The sequence below is a fragment of the Impatiens glandulifera genome, chromosome 2 (assembly GCF_907164915.1).
Source record: "Impatiens glandulifera chromosome 2, dImpGla2.1, whole genome shotgun sequence".
Classification (NCBI taxonomy): Eukaryota; Viridiplantae; Streptophyta; class Magnoliopsida; order Ericales; family Balsaminaceae; genus Impatiens; species Impatiens glandulifera.
In genome coordinates this window covers 62,698,448-62,724,400 of record NC_061863.1, presented here as the reverse complement: position 1 = coordinate 62,724,400, position 25,953 = coordinate 62,698,448, and the positions used below count along the sequence as shown (strand labels likewise).

Genomic DNA, 25,953 nt, shown 5'->3' with positions numbered 1-25,953 from the left:
AGTATAGGTTTGAATGAATGCATTTTCTTATATATCTTGTTAAATTAATTTGGGATATATCTAGTTAGAGTTTTGTTTCAATTAATCCTTTAGAACCTATCAGAAAATGACTTTTATCGGTTTAAAGGATTATAAAAGTCACTTTATGCATGGTCGATTCTAAAGGATTCTGGCCGGTTTTAAAAGATTAATTCAAACAAAAACTCTAATTAGATATATTCTATATCTTAATTATATAAATAAATTATATATATATATATATATGAGTTTATTCTATTAAACTCAATTGTATTAAAGTTGTAAGTGTTTCTAAAGAGACTGAAAAATCAAATCATTCCAAAATTAATACATTGATATCGATCATTAGAAATGAATAAAAATAAATAATACAAAATAGATAATTACAAAAGAAACATCAAAGATTTCAGAACAAGATTTCAGCCTGAACATTATTAGTGATGATTTTTTTGGGTAAATATATATAATAATAATTTAAAATATAATAAATTGAATAATGTAACAGATAAGAAATTGACTAAATTTTTGGTAATGAAATAACCCTAAACAAAGACCACAAATGTAACTTGAAACTATCTTAGTCACTTTAAATATTAAAAATATGTTTCCAACTCTTCATCTATAATTATTAAATTTATACAGAAAATAACTAACTAATTGGATTAAATTAGTTTTTATTATTTTTAACATTAAATTATTATATATCACTATATTATTTATTAATAAAATATTTTAAAAAATAAAATTATATATATAATTGATCATTAATATGATGATGTTAAAGTTGTTTCACAATCTCATTATCCTCTTTCCATTTCTTTTTTACCTTTTGTATTGAAATATGTCAGTTATTATTAGAATGTTTGTTTTTATTAGTAGAAGCTAATTAATAGTTTGACATCCATCCAACTCAGTTCACCTCTATTTTATTTTTACAATAATGACACTCCTTTTTCAATTAAGCTGGCCATTTTATTTTCTAATCACAAAGTAATGGAAAACATAAAACTATATCACGATCAGTTATAAATATATATCGAACCTAATTAAAGTTTGTTTCTTTTAAGTACAAATATATTATAATAAAACCAAAATTTTACAGCTAACTTAACATCATGTTTTAGTTTAATTTCACCATTTTGTGATTAACTGACCATTTCATCCTGATTTTAGATTATTAATGTTAAAGAATAATAAAATTTAATTTAATCATAGGATGCACATCAAATTTGAACTTCACAACTTATTCGGATTCAGGTTGGGTCGGATGTCCAGATGACAAAAGATCGACAACGGGTTATTGTATTTTTCTCGGCGATAATTTTATTTATTGCAATTCAAAGAAACAAGTCGTGACTTGATCTAGTACTGAATCTGAATATCGTGCACTTGTCCATGCAACTACAGAACTATATATGTTGACTATAATCATTATTTAGTGAATTAAAAGTTAATTTACCAACTCTCTTATTCTATGGTGTGATAATATCGTTGCTGCATTTTTATCTACTAACTCAGTGTTTCATGCTCGCACAAAATATATAAAAATTGATTAAGACTTTTTTATTTATATTTATTTATTTACTTTTAAAATTTAATTTTTCCTCGTTATAAATATTTTTCATCATTAATATTTATAATATCAATTAATAATATTAAAGAACAAAGAAATTGTTCACCTTTCTTCATTTACAATTTTTAAATTCTTTTTATTAACTAAGGATTTTAACTTTAAAAATTAAAATAAAAAATTCATGGCAAAATGGGTGACACTGTAGTGTGATGATGTTTGGCATGTGAAAGAGAAAAAGAGAGGAGCCCCTTATGATTTGATTGATTTTTATATTTTATTAAACAAAACTGACAACTTATTATAAGGATTATATATATATATATATAAGTAATTAATTGAAACCATTTTTGGGCCACTTCTATGTATGGGGATGGGGTATCCACTTCATATAATGACTCCAACTTATGGATGATTTATCATTTATTTATTCACACATAGATATATCATACATTATACTCAGGTCCGGTTTATTCGAAAAAATAAAAATATTGAAAATATTAATAATTTTATATTATATTTAAGATAAAATAATTTAGTTAGTTGACTGATATAACAATTTTAAGAGATTTAAGATCAAACCTTATTAAGATATTTTATTTTTTTATAAAAATATTTTGGGCCTGAGGACACTAAGCCGACACTCATTATACTCTCTCATATATTTGGCAGCAGTTTGCATCACATTTTATTAATTTTTTATTATAATTAACCTAATGAGTTAAATTGATTTTACTTCATAAATACTTTTATATTAAAAATTAAACTCGTGAACATTTATTTTTTTTAAAAAACACTTTTAATCGTTGAACTAATTATATTTATTCATTCTTTTCTTTTTTTTCTATATATTGTTTTAATATATCAATCTAATAATTAATTCACTGAGTAATTCGATTTATTAGAATAATTTATAAAAAAATTAAAAATCATAGATTTAATTATAAATTAAAACAACTTACATTTAAGGAAAAGTAAGTAATGAAATCATGCAAACTTCATTTATTAAAAATCAGTATATATATAAAAAGTATATTATAGTGTTGTCAACGTGAAGGAAGCTGCATACTTTTCTCCCTTACTTTCTAAGAAAATAATCATTTTATTTTATTATTTATGTTTAGTGAATTCTCCCATGTATTTGTTCAAGCACTGAAAAATAAATCTCCACAAAATATAATTTTATTATAAGTAAGATTTATTTTTCTAAAGAAGTTAACAAATATTATTAGGATAATTGAATACATGACATTCAATGTGTTATTAAAATCGCTTACAAGATTTGATAGTAGGACAACCAAACAAATATGTTTTTACAATAAAGCTATTTATATCTTTTTCCTTCAAATTATGTTGCTATTTCATAACTATTTACTGAGATTCTTCCTAGATGGAATGATGATTCACAGTTTAGTAATATTTTCTTTGAAATTATTTGAATTTGGACATTGAGAAACTGGACTAAATGACCCACTTTCCATTCAACTTCAACTTATAGGAAATAGGATTAATGTTTTCTCATCAATCAAACTCGAGCACTTTAGCCGACAATAGTCCCCATAAAAACATTCTTCTGCAGTAACAACTGAGGCCTTCAATGCAATTTTTCATTAATCAAAAACATGCATGGTTATATAAACTCAGACAAACAGATTACTGATCATCTAACCAGCCCCCAACAACAACACCATCATCACAATGATCATTATTATTAATATGTTTGTTTAATTGCTCTAGAGTTACATCGGTTCATGATGAATACGAGAAGAATATTTAGTTACAGTGTTCCTTCCAATCCAATACGTAAAATGTCAAAAAAAAGAGAAACGAAATCTAATGGAACCAGTTTAAAACTCATCTATAACAGCTAACAGATCTTGATTCAATTCAATTTAATTCATTGGTCAGAATTGATGCCAAATATGCGAACTTTATGCATATTGGGGCACTTAGCAACCACTAGAACCACCATAGCAATTGTGTTGAGGATGAACATTGGATTCTCGTAATTTGTTGTGTAACAGGCAATGAAGTACCTGCAACCAACCATTATATGTCAATAATGAGATCTATATAAGAATCAATATTTACAGACAAAGACTCACAAGATGACAGGAACAATGGTGAAGAATTTTCTGCTGGAAGTGCACTGCATTCCATTATCAATTTGCTCCCACCATGTTAACTGATTGTACATACCCTGATCTTCATCAGCAAATGGTGTGCCTTTCTTCCAGTGAAACCAATTGAAAGTTATCTGTTTGTTTTTGCTGTAAACAATCAGTGTTTAAGATGTGACAGTATATATATATATTTATATTGTACAAAAGAAACAGCCAGCCAAGCCAGTCCACTAACTTTATATTTCTTGGCATTCTATCAAACACCTTGCTTGCGTGCTATTTATATATATTTATATATAATCTCAAGATTTGTCATCTTTCTTCTTATCCTAATCCTATCCTTTGGAAACACTCTAGGTATGGGATACAGAGGATAAACACGTATATAAAAGCTTTGATTGGATTGGGTGGGTGTTCTATAATGCAAAATTGGAATAGGAATTTTTAGGTCTGAAAATGGGAGAAATTAAGGGGATGCGATATTCTTTGTGATCAGTGAAGGAATAGTTAAGCAAGTGGTGGTCATGAATGAATAACAGATGATTAATTGATGATAAATCAAGTCTAGAATGAATTGAGAATGAGATGCAAAAGAGAAAGAAGAAGATCTTTTTAATTACTAACTAGGAAATGAGAGAGGTTGACGAAGGTCCAGGCGTGGCCAGCGGAGCAGCCGGAGAGAGAGAGGACGACGAGCCAAGTGGAGAAGAGGATGAGAATGTAGGTGGCCCATACGCCTGGATACGTGCACCATTCCGTGTTCTTGTTTGTATCCTTGGGCGCCTTAGCCATCGCGTACATCTTCTTCTTCTTCCTCTTCCTCTTCTTCCTAGTACTGTGTTGTTGTGATTGGTAAGTCTTCTTCTTCTTCTTCCTTCAATTCTTCTTCTTTCTTTCTTTCCTGCCTGCAAACAAAACAGAGTTGGAATTTCGTTTCCGTCCAAACCGGCTTAAATAACAACACCAGGTATCAATTATCAAACCCTTTCTAAATCCAACAACTTCTTTTTACTTTCTTGAATGAATAACAAACAATAACTTCTTTTCTTTTTCTTTCTTTGACCAAAATTATTATTATTATTATTATTAACAATATTCAATATATAACACTTCATTTTAAATATATATTATATTATTGGTTTCTTTATTTCAAAAATTAAATTTGGACATTTTTTAGATTTCTTTTGGGCCATTGTTTTGACGATTTTTTATACATATATGGATCTAGTGCTAAGCTACCCTAGACTTCATCTTTCCCAAACACATCTTTAATTAATTTATTATATAAATGTATTAGATCATTTTTTGAATCGATAAATCCATACTAATAATGGTCGGTCAACCAAAATAGTTTGATCCACATTCAACCCATCCCTAAACCAAAACCCAAAATTGGTTTATTATTATTCTCTGATCTCTTCCAAACACAAATTTGCTTGTTCTGGTTAACACCCTTTCTTATATATATTTAACTTTTTGTTTTTATGATAAAAAAAAATAAGAAAAAAATAATTTTATTAAAATAAAACATAAATGTAGGAACAAAACAATAATCTATACAGTTATTAAATTTATAAATTTTTAAAATTGAAAAAACATTCAAATTACTAAATTAATACTATAAAAATGAAAATTACATTTCATAAAATATGAAATATTCCAATTTATAAAGTTAATAAATATATAGGTAATAATAAAAAAGTTAAAAAAATTCAAAAAAAAAAATTGAATTTAAAAATAAATAAATATTTACTCCATTTTCGAGAACGTGTTTTTGGTTGAAAATGGCTTTATAATCATAAACATAAATTACTTCATTTTATTAAAAAAAAACTGATAAACTTGTTTAGGATTTAATAACATTCAAATATCATCAACAGCATCAATGATGTTTAGGATTTAATTACATCTATCTAAAAAAAAATAAAGAGCTAAACGAATTGAATTGATGTAGGAAGAAAATTCTTCAAATTTAAGAACTAAATTTATTTTAATTATTCAATTATCTCAACGTCATGGACATGTCATCAATGTAAACTACACATTTTTATTTTAAACATTGCAGGAACAAGGCCAAGTTCCTCCTTAGTCTCGAAGAGGCCAAGTTCAAATATCATCATCCTCTACTTTTTTTTCTTTTTCTTTTAAAGAATTATGAGATTTTATTGATTACTAAAAATTGATTTTTTTTTTTTAATTTCATTATACATAATTATAAATCTGAAATAATTTATTTTTTTTATTAATTTTAATTTGGAGAAAGAATGAGAAAGTGAATAATGTAACAATCAAGAAAAAAAAAGTGTGAGAAAAAAGAAAAAAAAGAAATTTTTTAGTCCAAATCATTACTTCTTTCAAATTTCATATATATATATATATATATATATATATATATATATATATATATATATATATATATATATATATATATATATATTAAGGCAATAACAACCAACTTGTTGTTACATTTTATGATATCTAAGTGACAACATTTTGTGCTTAATTGACATGTAATTAATTTAAGTTGTATTGAGTCTACAAATAAATTAGGACTTAGGAGTAATATATAGAGATCGATACTAGGACAACTACTCCACAGCGACCCTCACCTGACAGTTACCTGGAAAAAATAAATCACGATGAAAAAAATATCATTTAAAAAGTTAGAGAAAAAAAGCTATGTTCGGAACGCTGTTTTTTCCGACAAAATTATCCCGAACATGATATTGTTTAGGAGAGAATGCTCCCGAACATGACCCTGTTTTGGAAGAAATGCTCCCGAATATAGCCATGTTTTGTACATAAGGCTCCCGAATATGGCCATATTCTGGACAAAATACTTCCGAACATGACTTTCCTTCTCTAACTTCCTCTCTTTAATTTTTACATGATAATTTTATTTTTTTTACTGTGCCTTATTTTTTCCACGTGGGGATCGCTTGGCCGTCTCGATCTCCCTTTCATTATTCATAAATTATAATACAAATTATGAAGATTTTTACATTTTACCCCAAGGTTACAATTTGTATGATGTCCCATATCAGTAAATTTCAATAAATGTTCACTCTTTATAAAAGTGTAGAGCATACATTTTCAGTAAATTTCAATAAATGTTGACTCTTTATAAAAGTGTAGAGCATACATTTTGAGCTTAGAATGTGTTAACGAGGATACTATCTTACAACTTCATACTTGAAAGTATGAAGTATCAAAGAGCACAATAAGCACATTAATAATATCAGAAAATGTTAATAAACTTCATTAAACAAAAAATTACCCAAGAAGTCAACAAGCTTGTTCCTTCTTCTTCTTCATGTCATCATCTTAACAACAATTGGAATAAACTGCCACAAAAATGTTGAGAAGATACTGAGACAATCATAGTTTTTGGTAAAAAAAAAAGTAAACACAAGCAAGATTTGTATCATACAATAATGTTTTCTAGGTCTTCTTGCCTTTACCACATCAAGGTCAAGTCAACAGAGCAATTGCAGCACTTACAGCTTAACTCCAAACAGATCAAATCAAGAAAAACCCATGATAGATTTTGAAACATCTCTTGATGAGTACAATTCTTTTTGCATCATGTTCAAAGAAACCAGTGCAAAGAAGCATACAAGAATGATATTGGTTCGGCTCATCTCATCTCCGACACAATCTAGCTAGCCAAGACAAGCCGGATCAATATCATGCCTGTCTACTCACTCCTCCTCTTCCTCAAGGAACATGATCATGAATTCCTTCGAAAAAATAACTTTTAAGGAATTACTATATATTTATATTATACATAAGTTAGCTAGGGAGCTGAAAATCTGTATAATTGGATCATGGGTTGTGATATCTCTATCTTAATCTGCTTATAATGGCGAGAGAGATGAAGCCAGAAAATGGAATCTTCAACTTTTAGCTGATTTGCTAATGGCAGAATATAGGTCTTTTATTTCTTTTTATTTAGCAGCTAAGCAAGTCTAAACGAGATAATCTATTTTATATATCTATATATATATATGATATCACATGATTAAATTTAATTATTACTTTACAATGTACCTTTTTTTTTCTCTCCTTATCAATCTAGAGGACATAGAAATTCTTTTTTTTTCATCGGTCAAGAAACAGTAAAGATTCGTTTCTTCCCCCATTGCAGCTCCATCATTGAATTTAAAATCCGGATTTGAACTTTTCAAATAATGACCACTTCAATTATATAACTCAATTAATCAATTAAAAAAATATTTTTTTTTGGATTTTTTTAATTATAACTTACATAATAATATCATTTATGTTTCACTTACAAAGTGTACACTAAACAACTTATTAATATTATAATCTCATGGATCTTATATCTAGAAAATTGAAAATTTGTTTGAACAAATATTAACATTTTTTTAAATAATATAAAAGGGAAAATTGACTTTTTTAAATTAACATTAATATATATATAGTGATAGTCTATACAAAATGAGTCTAGTCGTGGCTAGATTCTGGATTTGATAAAAAGAAAGGTTTCCTTCCTGAATGGGATTCGCTGGCTGCATGTTTTAAGGCCGCTTGTTTTTTTTTTTTTTTTTTTTTTTTTTTTTTTTTTAATTTGTTTGCCAACCTGGTTTCTTCTCTAATTACAAATATTTATTTAGGTTTTTTCCTTGACCATTCATACATTGAAGGGTTTTTGTTGTCTTTATTTATTATGTTTAGAAAATATATTACTGAAAAAAGTACAAGAACGGCTGTGTCTAGGTTGTAAATCATTTTTGATAATTTCTCCTTTATTTTTATACGATATCATTTTGTTAGCTAAACGGTAAGTATCCTCTACTATGACAAAAATTAGAATTTGTTGTGTAATACTCTTAAGGTCTATTGAATGATGTTTCTCGATTTCGATTTTTTAGAATGTTTAAATTGGTGGTGTAAGTTAGAACAAATTTGGGGTGTAATACTCTTGACGTCTATTAAATGATGTCTTTCTCGATTTTGACGTTTTAGAATGTTTAAGTTGATGGTGTAAGTTAAAATAAAATTCGGGTGTATTAATATTGAGGTCTATTAAATGATGTCTTTCTCGTTTTTGACTTTTTAGAATGTTTAAGCTAGCCGTGTTAGTTAACTAATATCGATAAGAATTAATTGACGTGATTACATCATTCCTAATATTCTTTTTGGTCAAATTATTTATATGAACAAAATCGTAGAGTTATTTATATGGTAACATTATTTTGATTACTCTTGACCAAGTGCGTTTTAAATATGACAAAATTAACCTTGTGAACTTGGTATTTCTTTAATCGAATAATATTTCAAAACCGGTCTAATTACACCCTAAACGGTCTAATTACACCCTAAACAACTTTTAATTCGTTGAAATCAATATCTTAATGGTTAATCAAAGTCAGTTTGACATACTAGTATATGTAACTCCAAAACAATGTTAGCTTGTTCTCTCTTTAAATAATGTTTAATTTTTAAAGCAATAATAAGTTGATCATGTAGCTTAAATATATTAAGTGGTTTAAGTCTCCTTTATTTTATACTATATTTTTTTTTTACATAAATAGCCAAAACATTACATCTCTTATACTTCACTAAATTAGTTTCATAAAAAAATTCTATAATAATTTATTTTATTGAAAAATTATAGATATACGAATTAAAGACTAATGGAACTTATATTCGAATCAATCGAATTGGTTCGGATATAAAGTCAATTATGGATAATAAATCTAGTATAACAGAATATATGTTTTATTAAAATAATTGCACCGTATCGATTCAGAAGACTCATATATATATATATATATATATATATATATATATATATATATATATATATATATATATATATATATATATATATATATATATATATATATATATATATATATATATATATATATATATATATATATATATATATATATATATATATATATATATATATATATATATATATATATATATATATATATATATATATATATAGTGGCGGATCTACAAGGGGGCCCGGGCCTCCCCCAACCTTAAAATAATATGTTTTTATATATATATATTTGACAAGTAACTTTTAGTCCAGTTGGCTTTGTAACTGAAAGGTGAACATGAGGTCAGATGATCAATCCTTGCCTCCACCTTTAATTTTATCTATTACATTTTAAAAATATAATTATTTTATATTTCTTAATTTCAAAAATTTATAAGAAAATATAAATTAATATTAATAAACAAGTTCAAATATTTACATTGGTTTTGTTCGGTATTTAAATAAAGAATTTGATATATTATTTTTATCGTTTTTCAGAAGTTAATACATAATTACTTGGTTGCATATCATGTCTTCATCCCAGAAATTCATTCTCCAAATTTGATATTTGTAAACTCATTCGTCTTGCCAAACTTTATTCCGAAGATTTCACAGGCAGAGATTATTTATTTTTGAAACAACAACTTCGGGCTTACTTATTTAATTTGCGGGATGATCCTCAATTTTCTTCAATTGGAGACTTGAGATTTTTTGCTCAGAAATTGGTTGCAACAGAAAAAACATATAGTCTTTCCATTGGTTTATCGATTGATAGAGTTGACTTTAGTTTTACCAGTTGCAACTACATCCGTTGAAAGAGTATTTTCTGCAATGAAAACTGTGGAGACTGATTTGCGTAATCGAATGGGAGATGAATGGATGAATGATAGTTTAGTTGTATATATTGAGAAAGATATTTTCTCAACAATTGAAAATGAGCCAATATTGCAATATTTTTAACAAATGGAATCTCGTAGAATAAATTTATCTTCTTTTGTACCGACTCATGGACAAAAATAATTTAGTAATTGTGCTTATTAGTATTTTGTAATTGTGTTTGTTAGTATTTTTATGTAATTACCAAGTAAAATTTTAATTAGAAAATGCATTTATTTGATTGCAAAAAAAAGCTACGTTATTATGTATTTGGCCCCCCGAGAAAAAATTTCTAGGTCCGCCACTATATATATATATATAATTTTAATATCATATATAGCACTGAACTTTAAAAAGTTCTCAAAGTTACAACTCAACTAAAAGTACATCATTTGGACAACCTAACTTGAAAATTGTTCTCATACTTACCACCCATTGACAGTAGGGATTAATTGTGGATTCCTTGGCAATAAAAAAAAGGTTAATCAAAATTTTGTTGAAGTTTAGCGATTAAACGTAATATCAAAGGTATTTGAGTTATATACAACACTTTGATGCTGCTTTGATTGCTAGCTAGATGTATTTTTCATACATTTTGGCCATGTTTTTTAAATTATATTTCACAACCCAAATAAGTCTTCTTGAATTATTAGACTTTACTAATGATTTAATTGGATTTTCTATTTAGGCAGTTTAATCAACTTCGATTTTTGAGTTATATACAACACTTATTATTGATTCTTTATAATTCACGTATACAACTAAGTTTGTTAGAGAAGTTTTCTTTTATTGTTTTTCACTCAATTTAATTCAAATTTATGTCAACTTGTTTAATCCAATTACATATCTATGCTTGTGGGTTCATATTTGGTTAAAATCAACTCATACAATTAGTTAATAGTCTATTTATATCAAATTCCTATATTTGAAATAAGTTTTCTTGTTGGTTATTCAGTTTTAACTAGATTATCATAGACTTTTAATGACTTTAGAATAGTATCTTTGTATGATTATAAAAAAAACTAAGTTATTGATTTTGTATTATACAGCAATATTGGTCCATTTTATTTGTTGTTATATATGATAAATATGCTAATATTCATTTAAGTACCATATAATTTTTTATGAAACTTATATTAGTTGATCAGGGACTTGTTGGAGGTGTTGAATAGGAAGGTGTTCGAGGTGCACCATGAGAAAGTGCTTAAGGAGATGGTCGAGTTGCGACATATGAGGTGCAACACTTATACTTAATACCAAACTCAATAAAAATAAATTATTACAAAACATATAAACAAATTAACAGTAATAAGATAAGTGTTGTGATGGATCTTCTTTTCAATGCTTATATATATTATTTGAATCAACTATCATTTCTTATTCTACAAAAATTGTAATATATTAAAATATATATATATATATATATATATCTTATCTTATCTACGGTTGAGAAGCAATTCCACATTTAATAATTTTTCTATAACTCATTTTATTGGGTCTTACTTGTTCTTGATCACATTTTCTTAAAACAATAATTAATTTGACCCACTCATCTTTATGAGTCCACTTGCTTTTGGTTTCTCAAACGTTAATAAACAAGTTTTGGACATAAAATTTTGTATATTGTTGGATTGATTGAGTGTAGAAACTTAGTTAAAAATTTGTCTTGCATCATATTATACCTGCTGTTCAAAAGAGTTAAGTTTATATAATCAAAATTTCCAAAATATATATATGTTAAATTGTATATCTGAATAAACCATTAAACAAAACTGAATCTTAAACTAAGATGTATTTAAATGAAAAAATGTTTTCAATTCAAATTTAATATTAAGTCATAAACTCTAAGATTTAGTTTGAGTAATTTGGTGTGGGGTTGAATATGGAAATCACAGCTCACAAAATTTAATCTGACAGCCACACCCATATGAAGAGCCGGTCCTGGCTTTTGGGCAGGTCGATCCTAAAGAAAAAAAAGGCCTATATAATTCTCTTTGTTCTACAAAGTTCCGTCCCGAACTCATATATTTTATTGGTACAATAGGTGAAAAAACATTTTATATGTATGTACAAGGTACCTTGCTCTTTGTTCTGTAATGTCTCGAACTCATGTCTCGAATTCAGATATATTTCTTGGTACAATTAGTGAAGAAACATTTTATATGTATATATATTTAACGGGTACACTGCTCATTGATCTGCAATGTCTCGAACTCAAATATTTTCTTAATACAATTGGTGAATAAACACTTTATAAGTATGTACTATCTTTAACGAACGACGTTGTTCTTAAATATTTAGATAATCTTATATTATAAAACTCAATTGGTAAGACAATAGACAATAAATACTCACAAACAAACTAATAGCCACCGCATTCCAAGCTTAAAAAAATATTCATGAAAATAGCTATATCTGTTACTTCCTAGACATTACAATCTATCCGGATTCGGGGCGGTACATGTGGTATCAGAGTCGACCCGGTGATATAAACAAAGTGTCGCACCGGTGATATGAACAAAGTGTCGTATGAGAACATCTTTTGAATCACGTAGGAACACAAATGTCACATGAATCATTTTTAGAGTCATAACCGGATAAGTCCCAGACTACGAATGTGATCACGACAAATACACCGCGTGACTAAGTTGGGGGTAGATTATGATATCTAACGGAAAAGTTCCAATATATAAATGTGTCACTCTAATTCAGGTTCTTTATACAGGTGACACACTTCTAACTTCTAAGCAACCCAATTATTCATTTTAAAAATAATATATTTTTTTTTTATTTTTCCTTTCTATTCTTAAAAAGCAAAAAAAATTAGATTATCAAAATTCGTTTTTTAATTCGCTTCGGTTTCACTACTAGTATAATCGTTCCTTTCTAAGTACAAAGAGAATGAAGAGGAATTTCAATATTTTGATTAGCCCTTTCCATAGGAAGTGTATTAGGGATACAATTAAGATTCTCATAAGTAGTCTTCTACGATCTCCTTCTTTGAGTTAAATCCATGTTTCAGGGATATTGATCCGAGCTTCCGTTTCCTAATGCGAGTTAACTCGTCAATCTATATAGTTGGGTAACCGAAGCTTCGCCTTGACTACCCGGAGGATTTCGGCGGCGGGTTGCATTTCTTTCTCGATTTTTCGACATTCTAGCCTCTGAGATCTTTGTTACTGCTGCTGGTACAACACATGGAACAAAGCGAGGGAGAAGTCTTCTACGAGACGCGTTATCATGCGTCTAGACCATGTTCTTCAAATTACCCTCCCCGACCTCAACAGGTCTCCTTGAATTACCGGGCTTTATTCACATTTTAGCTGGATTTTCTATTTAGACAGTTTGATCAACTTCGATTTCCCCCCTTTTTCTTGATTCTTTACAATTCAGGTAAATGAAGCTGGCAACCGGGGTTTTCTCTCATTGCTTTCCCGCTCAGGTCTAATTCTACTTCACTGCAGCTTGTTTAATCTAATTAAATCATATGGTTAAAATCAACGTGCCCAATTAGTTAATAGTCTGTTTATATCAAATTCTTATCATGGAAATCAGTGTTCTTGTTGGTTATTGAATGACTTTAGAATTGCTTCATATCTGGTTGCAACAGTGAATCAAATATTGAAACAGAAGAATGTGAAGGAAAACTATTCATGTTTGAAAATTGCAGGATATTTGGATGATTATAATGGACAAAGTTTTTGATTTTGTATTATATAGTGATACTGGTCCATTTTATTTATTTTTGTTTATGATAAGTATGTTCATACTTGCATACTATATTGGCTATTCATTTGAGTACCATATAGAAAACTTATGAAACTTCTCTTGAAATATACAAAGATTATGTAACACAGGTGTGGGTCAGCTCAAAGAAAAATGGAGTGGATACAGGAACAAGAAAAAGCTAAGGAAATGGGTATCTTTGTTTGTCTCCCCAAGGGGTGAAAGAGTAGCTGTAGCAATGGGTAGCCAGATCACAATCTTGAACAAGAATGATGATTATCATGAGCCTCAGGGCACTTTCACTAGTAAGATGTCATATCTTGTTTCTTGCAACCATGAGATACAGATGTACGTTAAAAAGGACAAAGTAAATACTAAACCTTATATTAGGATATAAGTTTGAAATGCAGATATCAGATTTTTGATTTGGATACTTTAAGGACACTTTCACCTTATCTGACCTCCACTTCAAAATCAGCCTCTTGAATGTCTTTCTATGTTCTTGTCACCTTTTGCTGCAAGTTCTCCTTAAAGAATAAAATACTCATTATCGCTATTTCGAGGGTCAGAAGGATACTCTCTTTCTGGATTTCTCATCCTTGATCAGGGCTGATGTTTCTGGCACAATGTTGCAAAAATGTTTTACCTATTAAAATGTAACACTTGTTGTCAGTGACAAGTTTTTATTTTTTATTTTTATGGACAAACATTTCTCTATTCCACGTGGCAAGTTGCCTCTGTTTCTACATCTAAAGTATACAAATGTTTTATGTGTGATCTTATATACATCTAATTCCGTCATCTTTCCAATACGTGTATTTGTACACTTTAGGTATCATGTTGGTATCAAATTATTAGAACATTATGAGATCTAACTACACAACTTTGACACTATCTTGTGATTAGGTAGCAACAGCAACTCATTCACCTGTGGCACCTGGTCAGAATCTCATGATGTTCTTGGAGTTCTAGATGATCTCGGTGTACTCTATTTTATCAGAGCCAATGGTGAAGAAATAACAAGAATTACAAGGGCTCATTTGAAACCATCTTTGCCAATAATTGGAGTCATTATGATGGATGGTGCTGACATGGAGAAATCTTGCTTGTAAGTCTTCCTTGTTCTCATCAAAACCTGTACATAGCATGGGAGTTAATTTATAACTTTTTTAAAGTTGATGATATCCAAGGTTTTAAGTTCATATTTTACTACAATTCTTTTTAGTGGCTAATTATTTGATTTCAGGTGCAGTTTCAATGTACTTACATCAGATGGTTCATTACACGAAGTTGAGATCAGTCAGGATTTGCATTCCTCAATTTCTTCATCATCCACACTTCGTGATGCATCATCTGCCTCATCTTCGAAGAGGGGATTCCCTGACAATGTCATCTGTGTCAATTATCATACAGACTTGTCTTTGCTAGTAGTAATTGGTGATGGAGTTGGAGGCCCTATGAACTCTGCCACTGGTAAAATGAAAGACTTTCCCTCATTTATCTTGTTTTATCTTTGTGATAAGTTCCTATATTTATGGATAAATTGTCATAACAAAGCAATAAAATCATAATTTTCTATTCACTAACTTATTTGATATATTCTCCATTTATCTGCACATACCTTTTAAAGTAGAAGCTTAGTCTTTTATGTAGAAGTCACTAATTGTGTCCGCGGTTATATAAAAGCATGCTTGTAATGCGAATTTTCTGCAATTCTTCAATTCTTATTAACTATGTGTTTTTCGGGTCTTTCCCTCTTTTGATGTTTCATATTTATTATGTACTTTGATAAACTTATGACAAATGATGCATGACTTGCACTGCATTGGTTAGGTTTTCCCACTGTAGATGCGGCTTTCGCGTTTAACGTGAATCAATGAAAAAAATATTTTTCAAAAATAAAACTTTACATTGAAGAATAAATAGAATCTTCACCTTATGATTGTATCAGAAGAACCTCTAAATTCATGAAAATAATATGAATTGGGCCATTTTGTACAAAATTCAAGGCCTATTTCAAGAAAGTTTTTATTTGACTAATTTTTCTAAAGTATTAAGCTTTATACAATTACCTAAAGAGGAAAATGTTGTTTATTTATAAAAAAAACATAATTATCCGTCTGTTTATGTGTTAAAAAATGTTGTTTAAGCACAGTGAAAAAACATGACATTGGGACAAAGCTTTGAGTGCTTATTTCATATTTTCCCCTTCCACTTTTTTAGTATTATTTTGGACAGTATGTTTATAACCTCAAGATCTTAGAAGTGATTGAGAATTTGTATCATCTTTGCAGGAACTTGTAGTCTCTCTCTATGGAGAAGAATCAGAAACTTTGATCTAGAACCAATTTTCTCCATGCAAATTGAAGGGTGGTATTCCAAACCAAAAGGTTATGTGGGTAAAATATCATGTCCTAAGGTGTTAATCTCACCTCAAGGGAAGTTTGTAGCATCTCTTGACATAAGGGGTTACTTGGTTATTTTTAAGCTGGATGATGGCAGATTCTCTCCTTTAAGTCATCGTGGTGGGGAGAAGTTTGATTCCTTTGGTCCAGGAGATTCACTAGATAAGGAAGGTCAATCCTTAACTGACATTGTGGATTTTACTTGGTGGTCTGATTATGTGCTTGTTCTTTCTAGAAGAAGTGGAAGCATCAACATGATTAGTACTTGTAGTGGTATGAAAGTGTTGCATAATGATCCAGTCTTCTCCATGCCTATTTTGGAAAGAGTTCAGCATGTCCCAGGACATGTATTTCTTTTGGAAATGATACCATCTCAAGAAAAAAGTGATTTATCTTCTAAGGTGGTATTGAACACTGTGCAAGACATAGATTGGGTGATTGAAGATAATAATAGTCCACACAATATTGATAAACTGCACTGGAACTTGGTTTCATTCTCAAAAAGATCTGTTTCTGAAATGTTTGATGTGCTAATCAGCAGTCAGAAGTTTCAAGCTGCCCTGGATTTTGCCAACTGCCATGGTTTGGAGAAAGACAAAGTACTGAAGTCCCAATGGTTGCACTCTGTACAAGGACTAAATGAGATAAATACATTCCTGGCCAGGATAAAGGATCAAGCTTTTGTACTATCTGAATGTTTGGAGAGAATTGGGCCAACTGAAGATGCCATGAGGGCATTACTTACTATGGGAATCAAACTAACAAACCAACATGCAGATCTTGATTCAGACATTAATGAAAATAGTCAAACTTGGGAATTTTGTCTCGCCAGACTGAAATTCTTACAATTCAGAGACAAGCTGGAGACTTTTCTTGGTATAAACATGGGAAGGTAATCTTGCAGTTGTTTACTCGTATAATATACAGCCTTCTTCCAGTACACACTTCCTGTGAAGATCCATACTGCATATCAGTTAACATATCATGAATTATAGCTTTTGTCTTCAAAACAACAATTTGATGTCATTAATTTGAATGCAATAGCAAGATTACGTAATTGTTGCTTCATCTCTATTATAATGCATGAAAGAACATATCAATTGCATCATTTGTGTTGATTTACAAATTAGAGCTTAAGATACAATTCATCAACATACAGGAGCAAATCAATTTCATTTTACAGCTGTCAAAAGATAGATTTTGATTCCATTTGTCATATGGCCTCTAACTTCATTTAACTCGGTATCTTTCACAAAGACACTACTTTATACATTTGTTTTTATTTGAATGCCCAGATCAACATTTTATCAAATTCTTGCTCTATAATGTTATCCTGCATTGAATGTGGGACAATTTGTCTTGTCATAGTACCTTGTAGCAAAAATCTGAACGCATTCAAGTTTGCAAATGTCATCAATTATTTATTTTTATGTATTTTGTTAATTTTTCTTATTCCGATTCACTAAGTTAATGATTTTGTCTTGGTTAGATTTTCCATGCAGGAATATAGAAAATTTCGTGTTGTGCCTATCAGAGAAGCTGCTGTGACCCTTGCAGAAAGTGGGAAAATTGGAGCCTTGAATCTTCTTTTCAAACGTCATCCTTATTCCTTGATGCCTTTCATGTTGGAGATCCTAGACTCAATTCCAGAAACAGTGCCTGTGCAATCGTATCAGCAGCTTCTTCCTGGAAATAGTCCTCCTCCAATTGTTTCATTGAGAGAGAAAGATTGGGTTGAATGTCAAGAAGTTGCAAGATATATAACTCAACTCCCAGAGAATCATGAAAGAAAAACTCTGCTAAAAACTGAACCCATTGTGAAACACTTCTTGGGATTTTCGTGGCCAACAACAGATGACCTATCTTCATGGTACAAAAGTAGGGCCAGTGATATGGATAGCTTAAGTGGGCAACTGGATAACTGTCTTTGTTTGGTAGACATTGCTTGCAGCAAGGGTATTCCTCAGCTCAAGCACTTCTATGAGAATATCTCTTACTTACATCATCTTATCTATTCTGATACTACCAGCGATGAAGCAAGTTATACCATGAGTCTTGCTGCCTGGGAACAACTATCAGATTATGAGAAGTTCAAGATGATGCTTACGGGGACCAAGGAAGAAAATGTGGTTGGGAGGTTACGTGAGAAAGCAATTCCATTTATGGAGAGCAGGTGTCATACAAGATTGTCAGTTTCTGAAGATGCAGTATCAGGAGAGCATGCCAATGCTGATGTGCAGACTGATACATTTCTGGTTACCTGGCTGAAGGAGACTGCTTCAGAGAACAGATTGGATTTATGCTTAAAGGTTATTGAAGAAGGTTCCATAGAGTTTCAGGATAATATTTTTTTCAAGGATATGAATGAAGCTGTAGATTGTGCTCTGCATTGCATTTACTTGTGCACCGTTGCAGATAAATGGACTACAATGTCCTTGATTTTATCAAAGCTTCCAGAAATGCGAGGTATGTTGCAAAGTGTACTTTGACGAGACTAGAAAAATCAATTATGTAACGGATACTCTTATGCAGTAGTGACTATTCACTATCAATTCTTTTGTGTTTCACCAGTTCTTTTATAAAATTATATGGAGCCAGGATGTCTTCACAAGAAGGCTTTGTTGTGAACAGATCTTCTAGTCTAAATTCTTAATACATGGATTCAATACTAAGAAGCATTACAATCCATTACTAGATCTTGCCATATTTTTATTGCACTCTTGTCTGATACTTTGCTACAAAGCATAGAACAATCTAGCAATTGAAGGATGCAGCAGTTGATGAGGATACTATATCCATGAATGAACTACTGAGTTACCAGGAGGCAGGAACTACTAAATATATGCATGATTCAATTCTCAGTACTTTAATTGACTGTGTGTATTTCACTTATTTCTAGATCATGTAAATGCAATGATATCTGCTCTGTAAATTCTGATGTTAATAAATATCATTGCAGATTCTGATACATATACTCGGAGACTCAAGAAAAGAGTTAAACAGGTGGAAGGCCATATTGAATCGGGAAGATTATTGTCATTTTACCAGGTTTGTATGTTTTTTCTATGAATAAATGACATTAGATTGGCATACTAGGTTTGTATTGAGGATTTGATTTATAGCAGCAAATTGTGACGTGTTGCTTAAGATCTTTTAAAGAGACACAATTGTATCAAGTTGTCACTACTCAGTTTGATTGTAGAATGACGAGCCATAACCACTAATTTGTTCATTCCAAAGAATCAGCCATACAGTAGTTAATTCGTTACTGGGCTGTTTCCTTTCAGTTGGTTGAACTTTGGATATCCCTTGTTACTTTCCCAACCCAACCAGGACAACGATAAATAATCAACTTATTCAATTTTATCCTCACTCCTTGATACCATTTTCTTTTTGTTTATGACGTCTCTTGTAGAAATCAAGAGAAAGGGGAGAAACCAAACTGGCTGTATCAATTTTCTTTCTACTCAGGCACATCTGATTGTCAACATTGATATTTTGAGGGAACTAATGTCATCTTCTTTACATATTCACTTTTGTTCTACTAGTTTTGCACTTTTTTTCTCCTGTTCAAAGAAGTGTCGTATGTGAAATGTACAGTACTAACAGGGTACTGAATTATGAGGATAGAAGGCTATCCTAGTTTTGTTAGTAGTTTGTTTCGTTGTGTCAACACAATTTGAGTTTATAGTCTTTCTTATGCTGTAATAATTTATTTTAGGTCCCAAAGACAATTGGTTATTTTCTGGAGGAACATTCAGATGGAAAGGGTGTAAAACAGATTCTTCGCCTTATACTTTCTAAATTTATCCGTCGGCAGCCTGGACGTTCAGATAGCGAATGGGCAAACATGTGGCGTGATTTTCTAGTTTTGCAGGAAAAGGCTTTTCCTTTTTTGGATCAAGAATATATGTTGATGGAGTTCTGCAGGGGTCTGTTGAAAGCTGGTAAATTTTCACTTGCTAGGAACTATTTAAGGGGCACTGCTTCAGTTCCTTTGGCCACAGAAAAGGCTGAAAACATTGTCATCCAAGCAGCAAGAGAATATTTTTTCTCAGCTTCAAGTTTGTCTTGCACAGAAGTAAGTATTAAAATAGAAATGTGCAAATATGTCTGTTTCCTTGAATTAGTTAAACATTTTTTTTCTCAAAGGGTAAATGACCTAGATCTCTCCCATGCGTGATCTTTGTACTTTTATCTTACCACAAACTTCTTCAGTTACTAGAACCATTAGGAGAAAGACCCGAAACAGCTACCTATCTAGAACCATTAGGAGGAAGATCTGATATGTTGATAGTTTGGGGACTAAACATTTTATTATTATTATTATTATTAAGATTGACATTTTGCCTCTGTACCCTGAGTAGTGATGAGAGCTAGAAGCTTAATATCATCATTACATGCTTAGATTCACTCATCTGTTTCCCTTGTATAAGACATGTTTGAGAGAACACATCTTAGTACATTTCATTTTTTGTTTCTACTTTTTTTTTTCTTGTATGATACAAATGTTGAAACTTGTTTCAGATCTGGAAGGCTAAAGAATGTCTGAGTCTCTTACCAAGTAGCAGAAATGTCAGGGCAGAGGCTGATATTATTGATGCATTAACTGTGAAACTCCCTAACCTTGGGGTTAGCATTTTACCAATGCAATTTAGACAAGTAAAAGATCCTATGGAAATCATAAAGTTAGCTATTACAAGTCAAGTAGGAGCTTATTTAAATGTCGATGAACTTATTGAGATTGCTAAACTTCTTGGATTGAGCTCTCAAGATGATATATCAGTCGTTCAAGAAACTATTGCAAGAGAAGCAGCTGTTGCTGGTGATCTTCAACTGGCTTTCGATCTGTGCATTATCCTTGCCAAAAAAAATCATGGTCCTATCTGGGACCTCTGTGCAGCAATGGCAAGAGGTCCTAATATGGAAAACATGGACATTACTTCCAGAAAGCAGCTTCTTGGTTTTGCTTTGAGCCATTGTGATGAAGAGTCAATTGGTGAACTGTTGAATGCGTGGAAGGATCTAGATCTTCAAGGTCAAATTCAGATGTTGACGGCACTTAGTAAAAAAGATTCCCCAGGATATGCTTTTGGTGGTGCATCCGCAGCTTTTCCTTCTCATAGTCCTCTGAACCATCAACTAAATCATAGAGAATACCTTGAACTTGCTAATACAATGAGTTTTAGTGAGCAAGAATCAAGCATCACAAACATGGAGAAGGCGGTGGCATCTGTAGCCAAAGATTTTCCCTTGGACAGAAGGCAAGATTGGGAAACTCTCCTCAGTGAAAATGCAAGTTTTTTTTCTTTTGCTTCCGTACAACTGCAGTGGCTGCTTGAATTATGTGCACAAGCAGGACAAAGTGGAAAAGTGTTGACCAACTCAGAGCCAGGAAGGCAAGACACTAATGTAAAAGTACAAGCTTTAGTCACAATCTTATCCTGGTTGGCAAAACACAATCTCACTCCCAAGGATGATCTGATTGCATCATTAGCTAAATCTTTCTTAGAGCCACCAGCTACTGAAGAAGAAGACATTATGGGATGCTCATTTCTCTTAAATCTCTTGGATGCCTTCGGTGGAGTGGAAATAATAGAACAACAAATGAGAACAAGAGAAGAATATGATCAAATATGTAGTATTATGGGTGTAGGGATGATTTATGGTGTATTACACAATGCAGCAGTTAGGTGTGAGGGTCCTATGCAGAGGAGGGAGCTACTGCTGAAGAAATTCCAGGATGCGCACAGGCCAGTTAGTTCAGGTGATTTCCTTTTTTTCTTTCATAAGCCCTTGAGATTGAAGTGGTGTTTAATAACTCAATCTAACTCATTAAGTGTTTATTTGAATTAAGTTCATTTGATAATTGTTGTTTAAAATCAAGTTAGATTAAACTCAAATTAAGCTAAAATATTTAAATTATAAAACTGGATTAATTTAGTAAGCTATGAAAGACTTAACTCGGTTATCTAGTAAAAGTGTTTAAAAGACAACTTTAACCCATGAAAATTAATGAATGAAGTGATTATAAGGGTAAAATACTCTTTACTACTTTCCCAACATTAGTTCCATATTTTATCAAATCAACTTAGCAAGTAATTAAAATTTAGATAATTTCATTTGGTTTATTAACATTTATTGTTGAAGGATTTAATTCATTGGGTACTTAAAATTCAGTATTTAGCATTAACACTTAATTTGTTTCCAGCTGATATTTTCTAGAATAATAGTGTTCTTCAAGTACTTGAAGAGATCTGCTCATTGGGATGGTCTCAACCTGCCTTTCCCACTTTCTTTGTTTCCTCTTCTGACTTGCCTACATTGAATTAGGTGAGCTAGAGAAAATTGGAGGATTTCAGTCATCGTTTTGGAGAGATTGGAAACAGAAATTAGAAGAGCAAAAGCGTATAGCTGATCATTCTAGAGTGTTGGAGCAACTGATTCCTGATGTTGATGCTTCGCGCTTTTTGGCCAAGGACACCAATTATATTGAGACTGTTGTGTGCGCTTTAATTGATTCTGTTAAATTGGAAAAGAAAGTTACTTCAAAGGATCTTCAGAAATTAGCTTATACCTATGACTTGAACCTCAACAAGGTATGCTGATCTATATTGGTTCTGGAAGCTCTAAGAGATGGTTAATTTATTGTTTTGTTTCTTGACATTTGCTTCTTTTTTTTTTTCTCGAATTTTATCAGGTCTTACTACAGTATACGAGCTCCATACTTGTTTCTGAAGTTTGGACCATTGACGATGTTACTACTGAAATTTCAGAGTTTAAGAGCAAAATTCTCGATTATTCTGCAGAAACCATCAATACAATCTCATTGCATGTATATCCTGCCATAGACGGACACAATAAGCAGCGACTTGCCTATATTTATGGCCTTCTTTCCGACTGTTGTTTGCAGGTAGACGACGTTACGGTTTTATTGCCCATGCTCCATCCAGATCATTCTTCAATGAATTTTGGTTTAGCTAATTTTTACAGAATTATGGAGCAAGAATGTAACAGGGTGTCCTCTATTAATAATTTGAATTTCAAAAACATTGCTGCATTAAGTGGTTTGAACATGAAGAGTTTCAGCACTGAGGTATATGCTCATATAGATGAACATAGTGTGGAGGCATTGACAATAATGGTTCGAAATCTTGTCAGTATCTATGGGGATCCAGTTAAGGAAGAAGGTCTTATATCATGGCAAAGTGTCTACAGACACTACATCCTCCATGTGATAACAACACTTGAGCTTAGAGCTAAAAGTGAAATCCAGTTTGAAACCCCTGAGAAGCTTCACGGTTTCATTGATGAGCTCGAGCTGGTCTACGAAAATTGCAGAAAGTATTTGGAGGACATGGGGTATTCTGGTAATTTCGACATGATTATGCGTTTCTTCACTGTAGTTGCCGCCGATAGTGACTCCGAAGGGTATATAACAAACGATCCAATATGGAATGATTGTCTTATCTCGTTATTGAAGTTTTGGCTCCAAGTAATTGGAAACGCAAAGAGCTCTACGCCCTATAAGACACCTGAGGAGAACTGTGGTGTAGAATTTCTGATGTCATCCCTTCAGGTTTTCGTTAGGCTGGTTGAAGAGGGAAGGGTCTCGCCGGTTCAGGGCTGGGGCACTATTTTCAGATTCGTTAGCCATGGCTGCCTCACTGGTGAATTCACCAACTCTATACTCGTAATATTCTGCAGAGGATTGGTTTTCTCCGGTTGTGGTTTTGGTGTTGTTGAAGAAATATATTCTGAAGCAGTATCGCAGTTTGATAATAATAATACTAGCACGACCCTTGCTGAACTCTATTCTGATATCCTGGAAAGTCTTTTGTTGGATTTGGCAGCTGGATGTCACGTGCAAGACAATCTACACTCATTGCTTTCCTCTTTGAGTAGAATGGAGGGAAATCTAGAGAATCTGAAGAGTGTAAGGCATTCGATTTGGAATAAAATGTCCGAGTTCTCCGATAACTTGGAGTTACCAAGCAATGCTCGTGTCTGCGCTCTCGAGCTTATGCAATTCATTACAAAAGCTTCAGATCCACCACAATCATCCAATGCTGTTCTCCCGTGGGAAGGATGGGTCGATTTGAAGATAACCACACAAAACCGGACAAACTCGCAGGGGATTTTAACAGATACCTTAGTTGCATTAAAGTCGTCGCAGCTTCTTAAATCCATGTCTCCAAATGTAGAAATCAGTGCAGAAGATCTCTCTTCAGTAAATTCAGCAGTTTCTTGTTTCTCGAAACTATGTGGTGAAGTGACTTCAGAATCTCATGTTGACACACTTCTAGCAATTTTGGCTGAGTGGGAAGGGCATTACGATGTAGGATCAAATCATACTACTGAACCGACTGATTCTGGCTGGGATGATGACGGATGGGAAAGCTTTCCAGAAGAATCAAACCATAACGAATCGCTTCTCCATCCTTTGCACCTTTGTTGGCTGGAGATCTTGAAGATATTAGTCAAGCAGTCCCGTTTTAAAGACATAATAACAGTAGTAGACCAATCCATATTGAAACCTAACGGTATGTTACTTAATCAAGACGATGCCGACTGTTTGAGTAAGATTGCACTGGAGGTAAACTGTTTTGCAGCTGTAAAGATTGCGCTATTATTTCCTTATGAAACGATATCGCTCCGTTGTTTAGATGCGGTTGAAGAAAAACTTAAGCGTGATGGCATACAAGAAACAACTTGGAAAGATCACGAGTTCTTGGTTCTTACATTGTCTTCTGGGATTATATCAACGATTATCTCCAATCCTAAATATGGTTCTGTTTTCTCGTATATTTGCTATATGGTCGGATATTTCTCTCGACAGTGTCAACAAGCGAAGTTGAAAGGGGAAGTTGAGGAGAACCAAAATATTGAGAAAGACGAAATTCCTATTTTCAGAATGATTATCTTCCCGTGTTTTGTCTCTGAGCTTGTGAAGGCAGAACAAAAGGTTTTGGCGGGATTTCTTGTTACAAAGATTATGCATGCAAATGCATCTCTCAGTTTGATCAATATTGCAGAAGCTAGTCTGAAAGCGTTTCTTGTGAAGCAGCTTAAAATAATCCAGGGTGGTAATCTAGTCGCGAGCTCCAACAGACCATTGACTAATTCGCTAATATGTTTGAGCAACAAGTTGGAAACTGTAGTCAGTTCTGCATTCTCATCGGTTTCAGCCGAGGTTAGACGATGAGCTTACTTGTATTATTTGGAAAGGATAACCTCAAGTTCAGACTTTTGGATCATATAGAATCAAATAATTTGTGGAGTGTGTTCATTTATTTCATAATATACTGTCTTTGTCTCTCTTTTTTTCTTTTAAGATAGCGAGAATGTTTAGAATTCGGAACATTCTTACCTTATTCTCGAAAGTCCTCATATTTAAAACAAATAATTTACCAATTCATAATAGTGATAGAGATC

The 25,953-nt window shown here is 31.6% G+C and overlaps 2 protein-coding genes across 2 annotated transcripts; one reads left to right on the top strand and one right to left on the bottom strand.

Moving 5' to 3' along the window:
* Positions 1 to 3,278: 3,278 nt before the first annotated feature.
* Positions 3,279 to 4,672, bottom strand: LOC124928241 (ORM1-like protein 1). Its single transcript, XM_047468775.1, has 3 exons — positions 4,336 to 4,672; positions 3,694 to 3,845; positions 3,279 to 3,624 (listed from the first exon to the last, which is right to left on the bottom strand). Exons 1-3 carry the CDS (start codon positions 4,510 to 4,512, stop codon positions 3,486 to 3,488), a joined length of 468 nt encoding a protein of 155 aa, XP_047324731.1. The 5' UTR covers positions 4,513 to 4,672; the 3' UTR covers positions 3,279 to 3,485.
* Positions 4,673 to 13,322: 8,650 nt separating this feature from the next.
* LOC124927825 (MAG2-interacting protein 2) lies at positions 13,323 to 25,836 on the top strand. The gene is made up of 12 exons (XM_047468308.1): positions 13,323 to 13,674; positions 13,781 to 13,829; positions 14,245 to 14,418; positions 15,020 to 15,221; positions 15,360 to 15,586; positions 16,408 to 17,410; positions 18,008 to 18,984; positions 19,478 to 19,566; positions 20,240 to 20,599; positions 21,046 to 22,285; positions 22,852 to 23,117; positions 23,219 to 25,836. Exons 1-12 carry the CDS (start codon positions 13,585 to 13,587, stop codon positions 25,721 to 25,723), a joined length of 7,182 nt encoding a protein of 2,393 aa, XP_047324264.1. The 5' UTR covers positions 13,323 to 13,584; the 3' UTR covers positions 25,724 to 25,836.
* The last annotated feature ends 117 nt before the right edge of the window (positions 25,837 to 25,953 follow it).

Coding starts and splice junctions, on each gene's coding strand:
- LOC124928241 (XM_047468775.1), bottom strand. CDS start 4,512: ATGTACGCGATGGCTAAGGCGCCCAAGGATACAAACAAGAACACGGAA. Junction 3,846..4,335: donor TCAACCTCTCTCATTTCCTA/GTTAGTAATTAA, acceptor AAAAACAAACAG/ATAACTTTCAATTGGTTTCA. Junction 3,625..3,693: donor ACCATTGTTCCTGTCATCTT/GTGAGTCTTTGT, acceptor GGTTGGTTGCAG/GTACTTCATTGCCTGTTACA.
- LOC124927825 (XM_047468308.1), top strand. CDS start 13,585: ATGGAACAAAGCGAGGGAGAAGTCTTCTACGAGACGCGTTATCATGCG. Junction 13,830..14,244: donor CTCATTGCTTTCCCGCTCAG/GTCTAATTCTAC, acceptor TATGTAACACAG/GTGTGGGTCAGCTCAAAGAA. Junction 20,600..21,045: donor CAAGTTTGTCTTGCACAGAA/GTAAGTATTAAA, acceptor AACTTGTTTCAG/ATCTGGAAGGCTAAAGAATG.